The sequence below is a fragment of the Oncorhynchus masou genome, chromosome 6 (genome assembly GCF_036934945.1).
Source record: "Oncorhynchus masou masou isolate Uvic2021 chromosome 6, UVic_Omas_1.1, whole genome shotgun sequence".
Taxonomy (NCBI): domain Eukaryota; kingdom Metazoa; phylum Chordata; class Actinopteri; order Salmoniformes; family Salmonidae; genus Oncorhynchus; species Oncorhynchus masou.
The window spans coordinates 29,811,485-29,830,110 of record NC_088217.1 but is presented as its reverse complement, the minus strand read 5'-3'; the positions used below and the strand labels follow the sequence as shown (position 1 = coordinate 29,830,110).

General features: G+C 42.3%; 1 protein-coding gene and 1 non-coding gene across 2 annotated transcripts in view; both read left to right on the top strand.

The window, feature by feature from the left end:
- LOC135541866 (RNA-binding motif, single-stranded-interacting protein 2-like) overlaps positions 1-18,626 on the top strand; it is a 66,135-nt gene that overhangs the window by 19,448 nt on the left and 28,061 nt on the right. Inside the window, exons 2-4 of the mRNA XM_064968315.1 lie at positions 7,872-8,038; positions 12,140-12,198; positions 12,592-12,683. Coding sequence (XP_064824387.1) covers positions 7,872-8,038; positions 12,140-12,198; positions 12,592-12,683 — 318 coding nt within the window. The remainder of the gene's footprint in view (positions 1-7,871; positions 8,039-12,139; positions 12,199-12,591; positions 12,684-18,626) is intronic.
- trnal-cag (transfer RNA leucine (anticodon CAG)) lies at positions 10,840-10,922 on the top strand. Its single transcript has one exon. It is a non-coding gene; the product is annotated as a tRNA-Leu (tRNA).

Sequence of the window (18,626 nt, the reverse complement as noted above, 5' to 3'; positions counted from 1 at the left end):
GGTGTTGTCCTTAATGATCTTTAAGGCCTTCCTGTAACATCGGGTGGTGTAGGTGTCCTGGAGGGCAGGTAGTTTGCCCCCGGTGATACGTTGTGCAGACCTCACTACCCTCTGGAGAGCCTTACGGTTGTGGGCGGAGCAGTTGCCGTACCAGGCGGTGATACAGCCCGCCAGGATGCTCTCGATTGTGCATCTGTAGAAGTTTGTGAGTGTTTTTGGTGACAAGCCGAATTTCTTCAGCCTCCTGAGGTTGAAGAGGCGCTGCTGCGCCTTCTTCACGATGCTGTCTGTGTGAGTGGACCAATTTAGTTTGTCTGTGATGTGTATGCTGAGGAACTTAAAACTTACTACCCTCTCCACTACTGTTCCATCGATGTGGATAGGGGGGTGGTCCCTCTGCTGTTTCCTGAAGTCCACAATCATCTCCTTAGTTTTGTTGACGTTGAGTGTGAGGTTATTGTCCTGACACCACACTCCGAGGGCCCTCACCTCCTCCCTGTAGGCCGTCTCGTCGTTGTTGGTAATCAAGCCTATCACTGTTGTGTCGTCCGCAAGGCTGTAATTGCTGCCAAATGTGTTTCAACAATGTACTGAGTATAGGTCTGACTACTTATGTAAATGTGATATTTCTAAAAACCTGTTTTTGCTTTGTCATTATGGGGTATTGTGTGCAGATTGATGAGGGAAAAAACAATTTAATCCATTTTAGAATAAGGCTGTAACGTAACAAAATTTGGAAAAGTCAAGGGGCCTGAATACTTTCCATATGCACAGTACAGTACAATAGCCCATAATGACAAATCAGAAACAGGTTTTTGGACATTTTTGCCCACCCCACAAAATAAAACCTGAAATATAACATTTACGTACGTATTCAGGTCCCTTTACTAAAAACCTGTTTTTCAATTGTCATTATGGGTTATTGTGTGTAGGTTGATGAGAATTGTATGTAGAATTGATGAGATAATACAAACAAACCAAAATATTTAGAATAAGGCTGAAACATAACAAAATGTGGAAAAAGTGAAGGGGTCTGAATACTTCCCGAATGCACTGTAATTCAAGTAAACATTCCCTCTTTGGATTTTCTCATAAATGACCATTGCAGTATGTCATTTTAAGATACTGTTTGATTTTTGAAGGTTTTTGAGTTTAATAATAATACAATTACATTGTTATAAACATGCATTTAATGTCTTCTCCGTGATATCAAATACTTCCTATTTCAACATGCAGAAATGTAACATAGATGCCTGGTTCTATACTTTTCTGATACAATGTACTATAAAGAAACATTTTCATTCTGTTTCAGCAGAAATGTATGCCTAAAATGACACCTCTATCTATTTCCTTCTGTTTTCCCCTCCAGTCCTGCTAACATCTATATTTAGTATCTCTGCCAGTAAATCTTCTGTTGGGTGTCTGTACTTTGTTACAGACCTGGTATATCTGGGCTGTGTTAGATTGTCTCCTTTGTTTGCCCTGTATGAATTCACATAAAGAAACATGTACAAACCTTTTGTCCCCCGGGGGCCTTCTCAAACATGGATACATTGCTATTTACAGCTACACCAACTACCAGTGGACATTATCAGACACTACACCTTTATGCATTGTAAGCTTGGCTGGTAGTAAATGGGTGGGCTTAGTGCAATACGTTCTACTGGTGTAGTAAATGGGTGGGCCAAGTGCAATACGTTCTACTGGTGTAGTGGATAGGTGGGATAGGTGCAGTAAGTTCTACTGGTGTAGTGGATAGGTGGGATAGGTGCAGTACGTTCTACTGGTGTGGATGTGTGGGATAGGTACAGTAAGTTCCACTGGTGTAGTGGATGGGTGGGATAGGTGCATTAAGTTCTACTGGTGTAGTGGATGGGTAGGATAGGTGCAGTAAGTTCTACTGGTGTAGTGGATGGGTGGGATAGGTGCAGTAAGTTCTACTGGTGTAGTGGATGGGTGGGATAGGTGCAGTAAGTTCTACTGGTGTAGTGGATGGGTGGGATAGGTGCAGTAAGTTCTACTGGTGTAGTGGATGGGTGGGATAGGTGCAGTAAGTTCTACTGGGTGTAGGTGGATGGGTGGGATAGGTGCAGTAAGTTCTACTGGTGTAGTGGATGGGTGGGATAGGTGCAGTAAGTTCTACTGGTGTAGTGGATGGGTCGGATAGGTGCAGTAAGTTCTACTGGTGTAGTGGATGGGTGGGATAGGTGCAGTAAGTTCTACTGGTGTAGGGGATGGGTGGGATATGTGTAGTAAGTCAGTGAGTAAGATCAACTCTGCTGGTGTAGTGGCTTGAAACTGAATCCACTTGGCCGGTGCAGTCTCCTTTGTCCCATTGGCTCTGCTCCCACTGTATGTTTATCTAGCTCTCTGTCATTGTTTAATGCGACAGTCTTTGAAAATGGTCTCTCCCTCCATTGCCAACCGGATGAGTAGTCCAAGGAAGAGAGAGAGACAGAGAGAGAAAGAGAGAGAGAGTCCTTGGAGAAAGCACAACTATCTGAAATATGATGCCAAGCACTGCAGTGATCCCAGGCACTGACTGCCTCACATATTGTTAGATCTCATAAGCTGCTATGGGCCACAGTTTTAAAGGCAGGATCTGGTTCCCCAAGCCTCTGCCACCTGCCACATGCAGCTAGAACTCTGTGTGTGTATATTCTGACATCAGTATGTGTACATGAACATTACGCATGTATGTGGGACAGAAAGTCAAAGAAATGAAACAGAGAGAGAGAGGAAGTAGCATGGGAGAAGGATACAAGAGAGAGGAAAGATAAAGAAGGTGAGAACAGTAGTGAGAGATAGAGGATGTAAAGATAAAGAGATGGAGAGATATATAGAGAGAGGAATTAAACATAAAGAGATGGAGAGAGATATATAGAGAGGAATTAAACATAAAGAGATGGAGAGAGATATATAGAGAGGAATTAAACATAAAGAGATGGAGAGAGATATATAGAGAGGAATTAAACATAAAGAGATGGAGAGAGATATATAGAGAGGAATTAAACATAAAGAGATGGAGAGATATATATAGAGAGGAATTAAACATAAAGAGATGGAGAGAGATATATAGAGAGGAATTAAAGATAAAGAGATGGAGAGATATATATATAGAGAGGAATTAAACATAAAGAGATGGAGAGAGATATATAGAGAGGAATTAAACATAAAGAGATGGAGAGAGATATATAGAGAGGAATTAAAGATAAAGAGATGGAGAGATATATATATAGAGAGGAATTAAACATAAAGAGATGGAGAGAGATATATAGAGAGGAATTAAACATAAAGAGATGGAGAGAGATAGATAGAGAGGAATTAAACATAAAGAGATGGAGAGAGATATATAGAGAGGAATTAAACATAAAGAGATGGAGAGATATATATAGGGAGGAATTAAACATAAAGAGATGGAGAGAGATAGATAGAGAGGAATTAAACATAAAGAGATGGAGAGAGATATATAGAGAGGAATTAAACATAAAGAGATGGAGAGAGATAGATAGAGAGGAATTAAACATAAAGAGATGGAGAGAGATAGATAAAGCCCCTTTGAATTGAGAGAGAGAGAGAGAGAGAGAGAGATTTCATGGACGAGTCTGGACTGGAGCCTGGTGTCCTCCGTCACCTGGTAGAAATGTAGAGTGGCTGGCTGGCTGGCTGATGAAAATGACTGCATGATAAGATCAGGAGCAAGCAGAAAAAAATATGTCCTGTCTGCCTCTGTACTCTGTACCAGCCTGCCGACTATAAACCACAGCACAGGAACGTTCAGCCAATGTTCAGAGTAACATTTGCCTGTCACCTGAGGCAAAAATACAGCCAGGTTGGCAATAATTACTTCCTTTTACTGTAATCAACCAAGCCTTTTGCTTTGTGGTTGTACCAGTGTGTTGGCTGGAGAACAGGAGAGGGAAAAACAAGTCTTTCATCAGGTGGATCGGAGAGCACAGTAGTTGAATAGATGGATTGTTTTCAGACAAGTTATATATTTAAATTGGTACAATGGTTTAATTTTAATATAAAATTGACTGATTGGGTTTAACATAGCAAAAGTGTTAAGCTTTTGACTATAAGTATTTGGTCTAAATATACTCAAATGTAGGCATTTTCATTGGATCTGAAAGAGTATTTCTAGTTGATCTAATCCCTCAACTAAACCAATTTCGTATTTTGAAGATAATTTAATCCGGACCCAACTGGAGGCTGCCTCAGTCAGACAGTTAACAAATCTGTGTGTCACTCAGTTGGTCAATCAGACAGACAGACGGTCAGTCAGTGGACTCTCCTTTTGGAGGTGGGAGCAAATGCTCCAGCTATAGGATACAGGAAACTAATCATGCCCTCTGATGACAAGCCCAACAGGAGACAGAGATAGAAACAGACAGACAAGAAGCAAGACAGACAGTAAGTAGAGAGTTAGATTTAAGGGAGAATGGGCTTGTGCGCTAGGATGTCCTGAAACTAATTAACAACAGGGGGGTCCTGGCACGACAATTAAATGGTCAGTGAAAAGCAGTGGCTTATTTCACTGGCCCTTTTTCTGCCCCTCATGGAGGAAGTGGGGAATATATGAATTTATTAAAGGTTGTCTAATGTATTGATAGGGAGGCTGAAAGCATTTCAGTGTAGGCCTAATGCAGATTGGGTAGCCTAGTCTTAGTAGAAATTGTCAGGTTGGTAGCGGAGAGACTGTTGAAGGAAAAAAAGTTGAGGCTGACTTATGGTGTTGTCCTGTGTGTGTGAATTAATGAATGAATTACATTTTATTTTTGTGTCAAATCGCCAGTTTGCAACCCATCCCATAATTAATACATACACAAACATTACAATAATTCACTGCGATAATTCAGTGATAATTCTTCTGGTGTTCTGTGCAGTGTGCACCGCATAAAGATTGCGTGTGTGTATGTGTGTGTGCGTTTTGTTTGTGTATGCTCTGAAAACTAGAGGGGTCACAGGATAAGGTAACTACTATGATTTAGTCTGACGGACCCACACTCTAGACTGTGTAAATGTTAGAAAGCACCTGTGTGGGTATTTACAGTATTCATGACAAGCAGAAGTTGCAGGCTCAGTAGCAACGAGGTTTGGCATGACGGAAGCTGCTCCAGTCCATCCCACATACCTTTCTTGCTGGACTCATAATCCCTTATTTATTTTGGCAAACAGAGAGGACTGAGATTGCTCTGATCTTCCACAGCAGCTGTGTGTGTAGCCCTCGTCTGCTGAATTAAAGGGTACTGTAGTAATCATGTATTACTCTTACCCTGTGAGATTTCAAGTTCCTATAAAGATGTTTGAATGGGCACATCATTCCTGAATTTGTTTCTTTCTCACATAGCATATACACACACACCCCAACATATTCAGTCATTTCTAGAGTACATACAAGCATGTAATGATCAGTATTCATCTATTCATTAGAAAAAAAAGAGTGAGAAATGTATTTGCTTGCCATGCACACCATTACCACCAACATGGGTTTGCCAGTGTGTGCGTGTGTGTACCTGTGCATGTGTATGAGAGTGAGAGAGAGAGAGGAATACAACTCCCCCCTGTCTTATTGTGTTTTAATTTGACCAGGACATGCCTCTATGTCATCTAACATGAGCAAACAGGGAGAATATTTTCAGGCTGAATCAGCATCGGAGAAAGAGGAGATTAAGCCTTGGAGAAATGAGCCTGGCAGCCTGTGCTGCAGGGGGGGTGTCTGTCTGAGTGCCAGTGGTGGCTCATATATGGAGGGGTCAGGGGGGTGTTTCAGGGGACACAAAGGGGGACACTGTGCCTCCGTGAATAGGGTTCAATTAGCGAGATTCATCCCTTGCTCTTGACTCGCCCATCTGCGTCTCAACCTCCCCCTTTGTCCCCTTGGTGCAGCTCATCCACTGGGCTTGGCTTAATTAGAACCCCTTCAGGAGAGACAGGCCAGGAACAGGAGAGGAGAGGGCCTCTATAAAAGAGCTATACTGTAGGCAGGATTCTACACAACACCCTGGAATAAGCTACTGGAGAGAGGATGGCAGGGTTGAGGAGCTTTGGGGAATGTTTCATAAGTCAGACGATGACACGTGGCTGGTAGATTTTGGAAAAATGGCATTAAAACACTAAAATTGATTCACATACACACACACACACACACACACACAAACTCCTTCACAATGACAAACACTCAGCTTCTATACCACTGGTGTTAATTTGCTGTCCTAGGGGTGTTTATGCGAGACTGTTAAAAGCATTGTGTAATGTTGATACACTAAAATTGTGTTATTGCATCAATATAGTTGTCTTGGAAATGATTATATTCCTGGGAAGCAACTTCAATAAATCTCCAAATGAATGAAAGAACACATTCCAAATGTACTCAAACCATTATTACTGTCAGAGAAAACAACTATTTCAGTCAACAGTTGTGAAATAAAAATTACTGGATTCAAGTGAAGCAAAAACATTTTCTTTTGAGTCCAACTATTCCAGACTCATTCATGGGAAACCTTTGTTTTGCCTGTTCCGCAATGCTCCATGTTTGTGTTTAGCGACTCACAGTGTGTTGAATAACTGATCCTCCCCATAGGCTATTGTAGCACCATCCAGAATGCTGAAGTGCTATAGGGAGAGTTTTCATAGGCTGGAATAGAGCTGTTATAAATGCATTAAGCAGCTTGTTATAAACAGCGGGTCAGAGAATACTGCTGTCCTGTGCCAGGCTCAGCTCAAATAGTATTTTGTTAATGATCATTGGGAGCTCTCGTCTCCTCATTTCCCCTTTGCTGTGACATATGTAACCGTGGTGCTTATGAACGTACAGACCTTGGACCTATTGTGGACTGAGCTGACCTCATTGTTTGAATTGTTTACTTTTTTCCCCCAGGGATTCGAGCAACATTTAGCAACGCTGTATTGTTGAGGAGACAATTGACTGAGAGAGAGAGGAGTGAGAGGGAAATGTCTGAACAACTAAGTTAAACCTGTGGTTTTGGAGTAGAGATAAAAGACTGTAAGCCCGACCAGATGTTTGTATCGTGTTTTGAAGAGCTCCCTTTATACAGAGAGTGTGGTATGGGAGAAAAGACAGCTCATGACTTCTCACAAAGAACAAAAGGGAAACATTCATGTTGGTGTATGTTGTTCTTTGAATCATTGGGTTTCGCTGTGCAAAGCAGAGGAATCTTCTGCGGTTTTGAAAGTTTTGATAGTGAAAAAAGGAGCAGTTGCCCAGTATGGAGTAAGCAGAAAAGAGGCCTATTTTCCCAATATTACCTAGACAGCAAAGAGGCCCCACGTTCACTTCAGAATGCAGTATTGGTGAGTGTTGACATGAGGGCTGTGTGATATTGTTTTACGCTTCTCTCACACAATCGCCTGTCTCTTGTGCCTCCATTTTGAAGCTGTGTTCGCTAAAAACCGTGGTTTGAGTTTTAGTCCTTTTAAAAGGTAACAGCTGTAACAATTCAAAGAACGCTGTGAATAATTTATTAAAATTGAAGGTACCTGAACTGAATACACTCCCACACATGTTCTTAACTGGCTAGAAAGAGAAGAATCTTCCAACTCACACTCCCACCATTTTATAATATTTTTCCATTCCAAAATCATGACTAAATCGTTTAACATCTCCGTGGTCTACCAGACGACCCAAGGGAGCTTTAGTGCCTTCATGACACAGCCCTTCCCAATATATGATACGTAACAGACAAATTCAAATCAGGACCTCGTAGCCAGTTCCAATGCTGATTTTCAATTTTTCTTCTAATCAAGGACTGATTTAGACATAGGACACAGTAGTCCGGATTTCCAGGCTTGAATTTGAATACCCCTGATACATAATCTCTCTCTCTCTCTCTCTCTCTCTCTCTCTACAGCAGTCATATGTGTCCTCCAGCCACCAGATGGCACCCCCCAGTCCCAACACCAACAGCAGCAGCAACAGCAGTGTCGGGGGAGTGGATCAGCTGAGTAAAACTAACCTGTACATCCGCGGTCTTCACCCTGGGACTACAGACCAGGACCTGGTTAAGCTATGCCAGCCGTAGGTCTTCTTCTCCTACTTGCCCACTTTCTTTTACATGGGTAGGGTGAAGTTGCCTCTAGATGCTGATTTAAGATCAGTTTAGTATTTTCATCCTGGTGGTTAGGAGCGGGATGGGAGCGGGATAAACAAATCCTAGATCTGTGCCCACAGGTGAATTCTACCTGGAGCTCTTCAATAGGTGCTACTTTGCCACAAAGTGACTACAGTTATTACTGTCAACTACCTATTTAAGAGCCTACCCTCAGATCAGAACTGGTTGACTTTGCTGCATTATGGTTGGTTATACAACCTACATGTGTGGCAACAAGGGTTGTTGTGGCTGGATATTCTAAACAGACTGATGAGGCTCAGCAGGAGAAACCCCCCCCCCCACACACACACCACAACACATACAGTCAAAAAAGGCAGGCTTGCTTTCACTAACAAATAGCGTAACATCCAGCCCAGGCACCAGAAAAACCACACCAGGAGGGTAACAGGAGGTAGGGGCTTAGGTGCCGGGGAGTGTGGGAGCGTGAAACAGAAACAACAATGTGGACACACACTGTGTGTGTCCCAATAATATCTCCTTTCTCCTGAAGCGTGCACTTGTTCACTACTTCCAACAAATCTTAAAGCATTGGATTGGTGGAGCCATGGGCGAGTTAGAGTTTCCACCATATTCTTATCAAATCAGTGAAGGGAAGTGACAATTGCACACTTTGGGAAGAAGGAGAGAGAATTGGTATGCAGACATAGCCTCTGTTAATAGCATACAGTTTGGATGCATTCTAATTATGTTTAGATAAGTGAAGGAGTGTAGAGTGAGTGACCTAGAGAGGACTAGGAATTTTTAATTGCTATTTATGACAGAAAACTCAGACTTAGCAGGGTAACGCCAGGAGATTGACATCAAGTTGGAGAGGGAGGGGTGGGTTTGTGTAATATGTGTTGGAGTAGGGGAGGTGGGGGGTATTGCCAGATAAGCGAATCTTGGAGGTGAAATGCAATTGACTGGGAAAAGAATAGCATGGCATGCTGGGTAAAGAATGCCACAGGCCTGTAAGTGGGTCAGAGTTAAGACCTTCTACCCCATCCTCCCCTCCCTACGACACACACACACACACACACACACACACACACACACACACACACACACACACACACACACACACACACACACACACACACACACACACACACACACACACACACACACACTTTACAACAACTGTTGATGAAGTTGAGGTAGGAGCAAGGTCAGAGAGTTACTGCCACACAACCTTTGAACTGTTCAACAGGATGCATGACTTTGTTAATGACAACACAAAATATTTCTCTCTCTCTCCATTACAAAAGAGGGCACATCCCCACCAAAAACTTATTGGGCATTGAGTGTTTATGTATGGCCGTGGTCATATGGCTCAAGGTAGAAATGTCCTCCTATTCACAAATCTAAAATCCAATTACCTAACTTCCGATTGTAACCTTAAAACCTTGTGACTAGTGGACAGTATTTTCATTTTTGGAAAAATAACGTTCCCGTAGTAAACAGGATATTTTGTCAGGACAAGATGCTAGAATATGCATATAATTGACAGCTTAGGATAGAAAACACTAAAGTTTCCAAAACTGTAAAAATATTGTCTGTGAGTATAACAGAACTGATATTGCAGGCGAAAGCCTGAGAAAAATCCAATCCGGAAGTGCCTCATGTTTTGAAAGCGCTGCGTTCCAATGCGTCCCTATTGAGCAGTGAATGGGCAATTAACCAGATTACTTTTTCTCCGTATTCCCCAAGGTGTCTATAGCATTGTGACATAGTTTTACGCATTTATATTGAAGAATACCCGTAAGCGGCTACATTGCGCAACTGGTCACCTGTTGGCTCCCAGAGTGATTCTCGCATAAAATACAGAGGTAGCCATTATTCCAATCGGTCCTACTGAAAAACCAATTGTCCCGGGGGATATATTATCAAATAGATATTTGAAAAACAACTTGAGGATTGATTATAAACAACGTTTGCCATGTTTCTGTCGATATTATGGAGCTAATTTTGAATTTTTTTCGGTGTTTTCGTGACTGCAATTTCCGGGCGATTTCTCAGCCAAAGGTGAAGAACAAACGGAGCTATTTCACCAACAAAAATAATATTTTGGGAAAAAAGGAACATTGGCTATCTAACTGGGAGTCTCGTGAGTGAAAACATCTGAAGCTCATCAAAGGTAAACTATTTAATTTGATTGCTTTTCTGGATTTCCGTGACCAAGTTACCTGCTGCTAGCTGGACAAAATGCTATGCTAGGCTATCGATAAACTTACACAAATGCTTGTCTAGCTTTGGCTGTAAAGCATATTTTGAAAATCTGAGATGACAGGGTGATTAACAAAAGGCTAAACTGTGTCTCAATATATTTCACTTGTGATTTTCATGAATAGGAATATTTTCTAGGAATATTTATGTCCGTTGCGTTATGCTAATTAGTGTCAGTCGATGATTACGCTCCATCATGCGGGATGGGGAGTCAGAGGTTTTAACCAACAGAGGAATGAAAGAAGATCTGACTCTGTGACAGAGTTTAGGGGCAACTTCATGTGTGGCTAACGGCCAGGCTTTAGGACCCAGAGGTGGAAAGAGAGTGTGGGAGCAGAGGACAGTCGAGAGAGAGGGGACAGGAAGGGGTGAAGGATCCAGTTACACTTTTCACTCCACCCCAGTACTCTGTTAGGGCCAGCCAGTGGAACACCAGCCGCCCTCGCTGACTGCATTACAGAGACAGTGGAGGGCAGGACCTCTCTCTCTCTGACTAGCAGAAGTCAGGATGGCCGAGCAGTCTAAGGCGCTGCGTTCAGGCCGCAGTCTCCACTGGAGGCGTAGGTTTGAATCCCACTTCTGACATGCATTTTATTTCACTATCCTATACCATTGTACTGTAAAATTACACTGCATACTACTAGGCAGTCCTTTAAATGTCCTATTCTACTGCTCTTTGTTTATATTGTAGGAAATTTGGGGGGTAGCCCCGACCGGGATTCAAACCTGGGTTCAGCGACTGTCAAGCCAACACCTTAATTAACTTTAATATGTTTTGCTATATTTTTCGATACTGTCCTGCTATACAGGACAGTCTGTGTCACATTAGACAGTCAGTTCTCTAAAGTGCCACCATTTTGGTCGAATAGGCCTATGTTCATAAATATTTGCTGTGTTCATAAATATTTGCTGTGTTCTTAAATATTTGGTGTGTTCATAAATATTTGCTGTGTTTTCACAAATATTTGCTGTGTTCATAAATATTTGTTGTGTGACCTCAAATTTTTATTTGGTAGCACCAGTGCGCTTAGAAGAATATTCACCCAGATAATACAGCAAAATTGAACAGCAAAACTGAAGTTGTGCCTCTGGGTTTGGGAGCAAGCAAAGTTGATACAAATGTAAAAACAGCCAGGGCTCATGGGACATGAAACAAACAAACAAATGTAACATCATCAGAGTGGCGTGCCATAATCAGAGTGGCGTGCATTGTGAGCATGTTGATATGATACTGTGTATCAATTGACCTCTAACATGTGAGAGTGAAATTCAGCAACACTTGATGGACAGTAGAATTTATTTGCTTCTGTATTGATAAAAGCAGGGGCGCAACTTTGGTTTTAGAAGTTGTTTTTTTATCCTGTCGGCTGAATCCTGTCAGCCTACCCGGCCGCTCGGAGGCATCTGCATGGTCCTAAAGCACACCGTTGCCTTATTTTGTATCACATTCAATTATTAAACTGGGGGGGACAAAAATGCAATTTCAGAATGTGGACATGTCCCCCCCCGTCCCCAGTGAAAGTTGCAATCCTGAATAAAAGTAAATACCAATTTGTTAGTCTTCATCTGGATTTTACTACGTGAAAAACAACGAAGGCTTTTATACATTTCAAAATTACGTACTGCTTGCCTATTGGTCTGATTTGTGTGTGTGTGTGTGTGTGTGTGTGTGCGCATGCATAATTACCCAGCATTAGGAAGTGCTTCTGTCTAAATGTTAGGGAGGTTACACAAAATGTCCGATAGTCACCCCCTCCTCATATGGCCTGATGATGTCATGTTTATGTGTTTTTGTTTTGAAGGTATGGGAAGATTGTTTCCACCAAGGCCATCCTGGACAAAACCACCAACAAGTGCAAAGGTGAGAGTTCAGAGTTCAACAGGTTGTTTGGTTCATGGCACAGATGCCACTTACATTTAACCTGGAAAGATAGTGTTAGTGTCTAGTGTTGTTGACTGTGTCTTCTTAAACAAGCTCATGGATTTATGGACTCAAACTCGATCACAACTGCATTATACAATATTCAATGGTATTAGGCTATATAATATAATGTTAAAGTATTAGTCTGGTTACAGGTCTACTAATATACTGTATAAATCTATAAATCCCCTAAATCCACAGATATTTTACAGATTGTCTTTAGACTTTAAACACCTGTAGTTCATCTAACAGCCATTTTGAATTACAATCTTACTTATCAATCATGGACATTTTGTACAAATATAAAAATGTGTGTGTATATGTGTTGTGTAGGCTATGGCTTTGTGGACTTTGACAGTCCGACAGCGGCCCAGAAAGCAGTGACCTCCCTGAAGTCCAGTGGTGCCCAGGCTCAGATGGCCAAGGTAAGACACACACTCATTTACATCAACTCCACACACACACTTTATATATTCACAGTCACACATGATCTGTTATAAACCTTTCTATTAGGAGTTCAATCACAACTTCAATGTGACTCCTTACATCCTCAATTTCTTTATTTCTTTGCCAAACTCATATGAAAAAAAATGCTATTGTATACTATGGTATAAATACTATAATATTCACTGTAGTGTTTTTGCAGACTTTACTGTAGTATTCATTGTAGTGTATTTACTGTAGTATTTACAGTTAGCTATAGTATAAAGAAAACTATAAGAAAACTGTAGTATTTACTATAGTAATTAATGTACTGTTTTGTGGATTGTGGATTGTAGTATTTACTGTAGTGTTTTTGCAGACTGTAGCATACTTTAGTATTTACTGTAGTGATTTTGCAGACATTGCTGTAGTATTTACTATAGTGTTTTTGTTTTATTTTCTGTGACATAGAAGTGGAGGCTTTCTCCTACAGGAAACCTACTGGAGAAGTACTAAAAGAGCAGATTTTCCATAATTTGTATGTAGGTAGGACTGTGGTCTGAACGGACAGTTCAGCGCTTCTGCTCTTTTCTAGAACTTGTAGGGAACATCATATATGATCTATACTTTGCATGTCGGTTTTTCACTTATTGGTGGCACAAATTGTTATATAGGGGAATGGGCAGGGTATATGCAAATTAAATACTTTAGTATTTACTATAGTTTAAAAAGGGTAGTGTTTTTGCAGACATTACTGTAGTATTGACTACAGTTTTTTTGCGGATATTACTGTAGTATTTACTATAGTATCCTACAACATTGTACTACACATGATCGAGGGATACTACAGTGTGTAGTATACTATTCTACAGTATACTACAGTTTACTATAGAATTCTGAAGTAAGTACTGTAGAATTCTATAATAAACTGTAGTATTTTTTTTATGTGGGAGTGTTCAGCGAACCTGAACTTTCAAATAATTTATTTGATTTGATGGTGAATTGATAGTTAGTTCTGCCAAGTTGGCATCTATATTGAACTACAAAAAGGAGAGACAGTGTTCATGCAAACACACTCCCTCCAACATTCCCAGTGGTTACATAGGTGAGCTCTTATACTGTATGTTGTTATGGCCTGAATGGTGATAAGTGTTCTCTTGGCACCTTCTCAAGATCTTAGTTAGCTGGCAGTTGGCTGGGTGGGAGGGTAAAGAGGTCACAGCATCTGAGGAGAACAGGAAGTCTATCAGATGGAACTGGTTGTTTCTCCTCTTCCCTCTCTTGACCTCTATTCTCACATCTCCCCTTGCCCCTTTTCACCCATCCCTCTCTCCCTCTTTCCCTCCCCCTTTGTGTGGCTAGCAATATGTGTGTCCTGCTAAGCGGCTCCTGCTGTGGGCCTTGTCCTGAGCTCTTTGTGTGGGTGTTTGCAGTCAAAGGGACTGTTGTGGGCCTATTAAGCTTATCCCTCTGTGCCTCTCAGGCCCCCCATTGAGAGGGCCCCGGGAAGGGTGCCACCGCACCCGCCGTCAATGGGTCGGGGACAATGAGCTGGCCTGTGCCTGCCTGGGTTTGTATCTGGGCCTGGGGCTGACACTATAGGACTACAATCACTCCAACCCGGCCCTGCAACAGGGTCCTAGTCACTTCACTACTACAGAGCGAAGATGGAGCAGCACAGGAATTAATACACTAACTTCAGAATTAAGACGAGCCTTGCAACTGAAAATCAGGGTCCATCTAATCACTCCTCCTGCTACCCAGATATTGTATCCAAACACTCACTGTAATAGAAGTTAGAACACAATAGCCTAACTTACATAAACAGTATACAGTGGCATAAGAAAGTATGTGACCCTTTGGAATTACCTGGATTTGCATAAATTGGTTATAAAATTTGATCTGATCTTCATCTAAATCACAACAATAGACAAACACAGTCTGCTTAAACTAATAACACACAAACAATTATATGTTTGCATGTCTTTATTGAACACGCCGTATAAACATGCACAGTGCAGGGTGTAAAAAGTATGTGAACCCTTGGTTTTAATAACTGGTTGACCCTACTTTGGCAGCAATACCCTCAACCAAACCTTTTCTGTAGTTGTGAATCAGACCTGCACAACGGTCCGGAGGAATTTTGGACCATTCCTCTTTACTAAACTGTTTCCGTTCAGCGATATTCTTGTGATGTTTGGTGTGAAACGCTCTCTTGAGGTCATGCCACAGCATCTCAATCAGGTTGAGGTCAGGACTCTTACTAGGCCACTCCAGAAGGCATATTTTCTTCTGTTGAAGCCATTCTGTCGTTGACTTACTTTTGTGTTTTGGGTCGTTGTCCTGTTGCATCTCCCAACTTCTGTTGAGCTTCAATTGGCGGACATATAGCTTTACATTCTCCTACAAAATGTCTTGATGAACTTGGGAATTCATTTTCCCATTGATGATAGCAAGCTGTCCAGGCCTTGAGGTTGCAAAGCAGCTCCAAACCATGATGCTCCCTTCACCATACTTTACAGTTGGGATGAGGTTTTGATGTTGGTGTGCTGTGCCTTTCTTTCTCCACACGTATGTTACCTTTCCTTCCTCGCCTCCAGACCGTAGTCAGGACGGCTCAGGGGAGCCTTCACTTGCTAGCTCCGGGGCCAGGGCAATTTACGGATGCTCTGGGGAAATTCCCACATTTGGGGATCTTATCCGCTGCTAATGACGAGTTAGTCTGGAATTCCACTGAAATAGTTCACTTTTATTAAAACTTGTACATCATTTGAGGTAGTCTGAATGACAAAATAAAATAGTGGGCTATTGGATCAATCACGGATTACAAAAAGAAAACCAGCCCCGTCACGGACCAGGATGTCTTGCTCCCAGGCAGACTAAATAACTTTTTTGCCCGCTTTGAGGACAATACAGTGCCACTGACACGGCCTGCAACGAAAACATGGGGACTCTCCTTCACTGCAGCCGAGGTGAGTAAAACATTTAAACGTGTTAACCCTCGCAAGGCTGCAGGCCCAGACGGCATCCCCAGCCGCGCCCTCAGAGCATGCGCAGACCAGCTGGCTGGTGTGTTTACGGATATATTCAATCAATCCCTATCCCAGTCTGCTGTTCCCACATGCTTCAAGTGGGCCACCATTGTTCCTGTTCCCAAGAAAGCTAAGGTAACTGAGCTAAACGACTACCGCCCCGTAGCACTAACTTCCGTCATCATGAAGTGCTTTGAGAGACTAGTCAAGGACCATATCACCTCCACTCTACCTGACACCCTAGGCCCACTCCAATTTGCTTACCGCCCAAATAGGTCCACAGACGATGCAATCTCAACCACACTGCACACTGCCCTAACCCATCTGGACAAGAGGAATACCTATGTGAGAATGCTGTTCATCAACTACAGCTCGGCATTTAACACCATAGTACCCTCCAAGCTCGCCATCAAGCTCGAGACCCTGGGTCTCGACCCCGCCCTGTGCAACTGGGTACTGGACTTCCTGACGGGCGCCCCCAGGTGGTGAGGGTAGGCAACAACATCTCCACCCCGCTGATCCTCAACACTGGGGCCCCACAAGGGTGCGTTCTGAGCCCTCTCCTGTACTCCCTGTTCACCCACGACTGCGTGGCCACGCACGCCTCCAACTCAATCATCAAGTTTGCGGACAACACAACAGTGGTAGGCTTGATTACCAATAACGACGAGACGGCCTACAGGGAGGAGGTGAGGACCCTCGGAGTGTGGTGTCAGGAAAATAACCTCACACTCAACGTCAACAAAACTAAGGAGATGATTGTGGACTTCAGGAAACAGCAGAGGGAACACCCCCCTATCCACATCGATGGAACAGTAGTAGAGAGGGTAGTAAGTTAAGTTCCTCGGCATACACGTCACAGACAAACTGAATTGGTCCACCCACACAGACAGCATCGTGAAGAAGGCGCAGCAGCGCCTCTCCAACCTCAGGAGGCTGAAGAAATTCGGCTTGTCACCAAAAGCACTCAAACTTCTACAGATGCACAATCGAGAGCATCCTGGCGGGCTGTATCACCGCCTGGTACGGCAACTGCTCCGCCCACAACCGTAAGGCTCTCCAGAGGGTAGTGAGGTCTGCACAACGCATCACCGGGGGCAAACTACCTGCCCTCCAGGACACCTACACCACCCGATGTTACAGGAAGTCCATAAAGATCATCAAGGACAACAACCACCCGAGCCACTGCCTGTTCACCCCGCTATCATCCAGAAGGCGAGGTCAGTACAGGTGCATCAAAGCTGGGACCGAGAGACTGAAAAACAGCTTCTATCTCAAGGCCATCAGGCTGTTAAACAGCCACCACTAACATTGACTGGCTGCTGCCAACACACTGACTCAACTCCAGCCACTTTATTAATGGGAATTGATGGGAAATGATGTAAAATATATCACTAGCCACTTTAAACAATGCTACCTAATATAATGTTTACATACCCTACATTATTCTTCTCATATGTATACGTATATACTGTACTCTATATCATCTACTGCATCTTTATGTAATACATGTATCACTAGCCACTTTTAACTATGCCACTTTGTTTACATACTCATCTCATATGTATATACTGTACTCGAGACCATCTACTGTATCTTGCCTATGCTGCTCTGTACCATCACTCATTCATATATCTTTATGTACATATTCTTTATCCCCTTACACTTGTGTGTATAAGACAGTAGTTTTGGAACTGTTAGTTAGATTACTTGTTGGTTATTACGGCATTGTCGGAACTAGAAGCACAAGCATTTCGCTACACTCGTATTAACATCTGCTAACCATGTGTATGTGACAAATAAAATTTGATTTGATTTGAGCGTTGCTCATAGTACGTACGGCTACATCCTCATCACACAATATTGCATTCAAAACCCGAAAGTTAACTTACTACGTTACCCATAATGCACTTCAGTTTTTTAAAGCTATACCCATACTTTATCAACACATAGTGTTGTGTGTTCCTTCCAAACAACTCAACTTTAGTTTCTTCTGTCCACAGAATATTTTGCCAGTAGCGATGTGGAACATCCAGATGCTCTTTTGCGAACTTCAGACGTGCAGCAATGTTTTTTTTGGACAGCAGCGGCTTCTTCCTTGGTGTCCATCCATGAACACCATTCTTGTTTAGTGTTTTACCTAGTGTAGACTCGTCAGAGATATTAGCATGTTCCAGAGATTTCTTTAAGTCTTTAGCTGACACTCTAAGATTCTTCTTAACCTCAGTGAGCATTCTGCGCTGTGCTCTTGAAGTCGTCTTTGCAGGACGGCCACTCATAGGGAGAGTAGCAACAGTGCTGAACTTTCTCCATCTATAGACAGTTTGTCTTACCGTGAACTGATGAACATCAAGGCTTTTAGAGATACTTTTTTTTTTAACTCTTTCCAGCTTTATGCAAGTCAACAATTCTTAATCTTGCGTCTTCTGAGATCTCTTTTGTTCGAGGCATGGTTCACATCAGGCAGTGCTTCTTGTGAATAGCAAACTCAAATTCTGTGTGTTTTTTATAGGGCAGGGCAGCTCTAACCAACATCTCCAATCTCGTCTCAATGATTATACTCCAGGTTAGCTGACACCTGACTCCAATTAGCTTTTGTAGAAATCATTAGCCTAGGGGTTCACATAATTTTTCCAACCTACACTGTGAATGTTTAAATGATGTATTCAATATAGACTAGAAATATACAATAATTTGTGAGTTATTAGTTTAAGCAGACTGTGTTTGTCTGTTGTTGTGACTTAGATGAAGATTGTTATGACCAATTTATGCAGAAATCCAGATAATTCCAAAGGGTTCACATACTTTTTCTTGCTACTGTAACTGAGAAGTTGGTAGTGTCCAAAACAGTGGAGAGTGCCCTATTAGAAGTCATTTTGGGCCTGTGAGCTACACTGAGCTACTCTGCGTCAT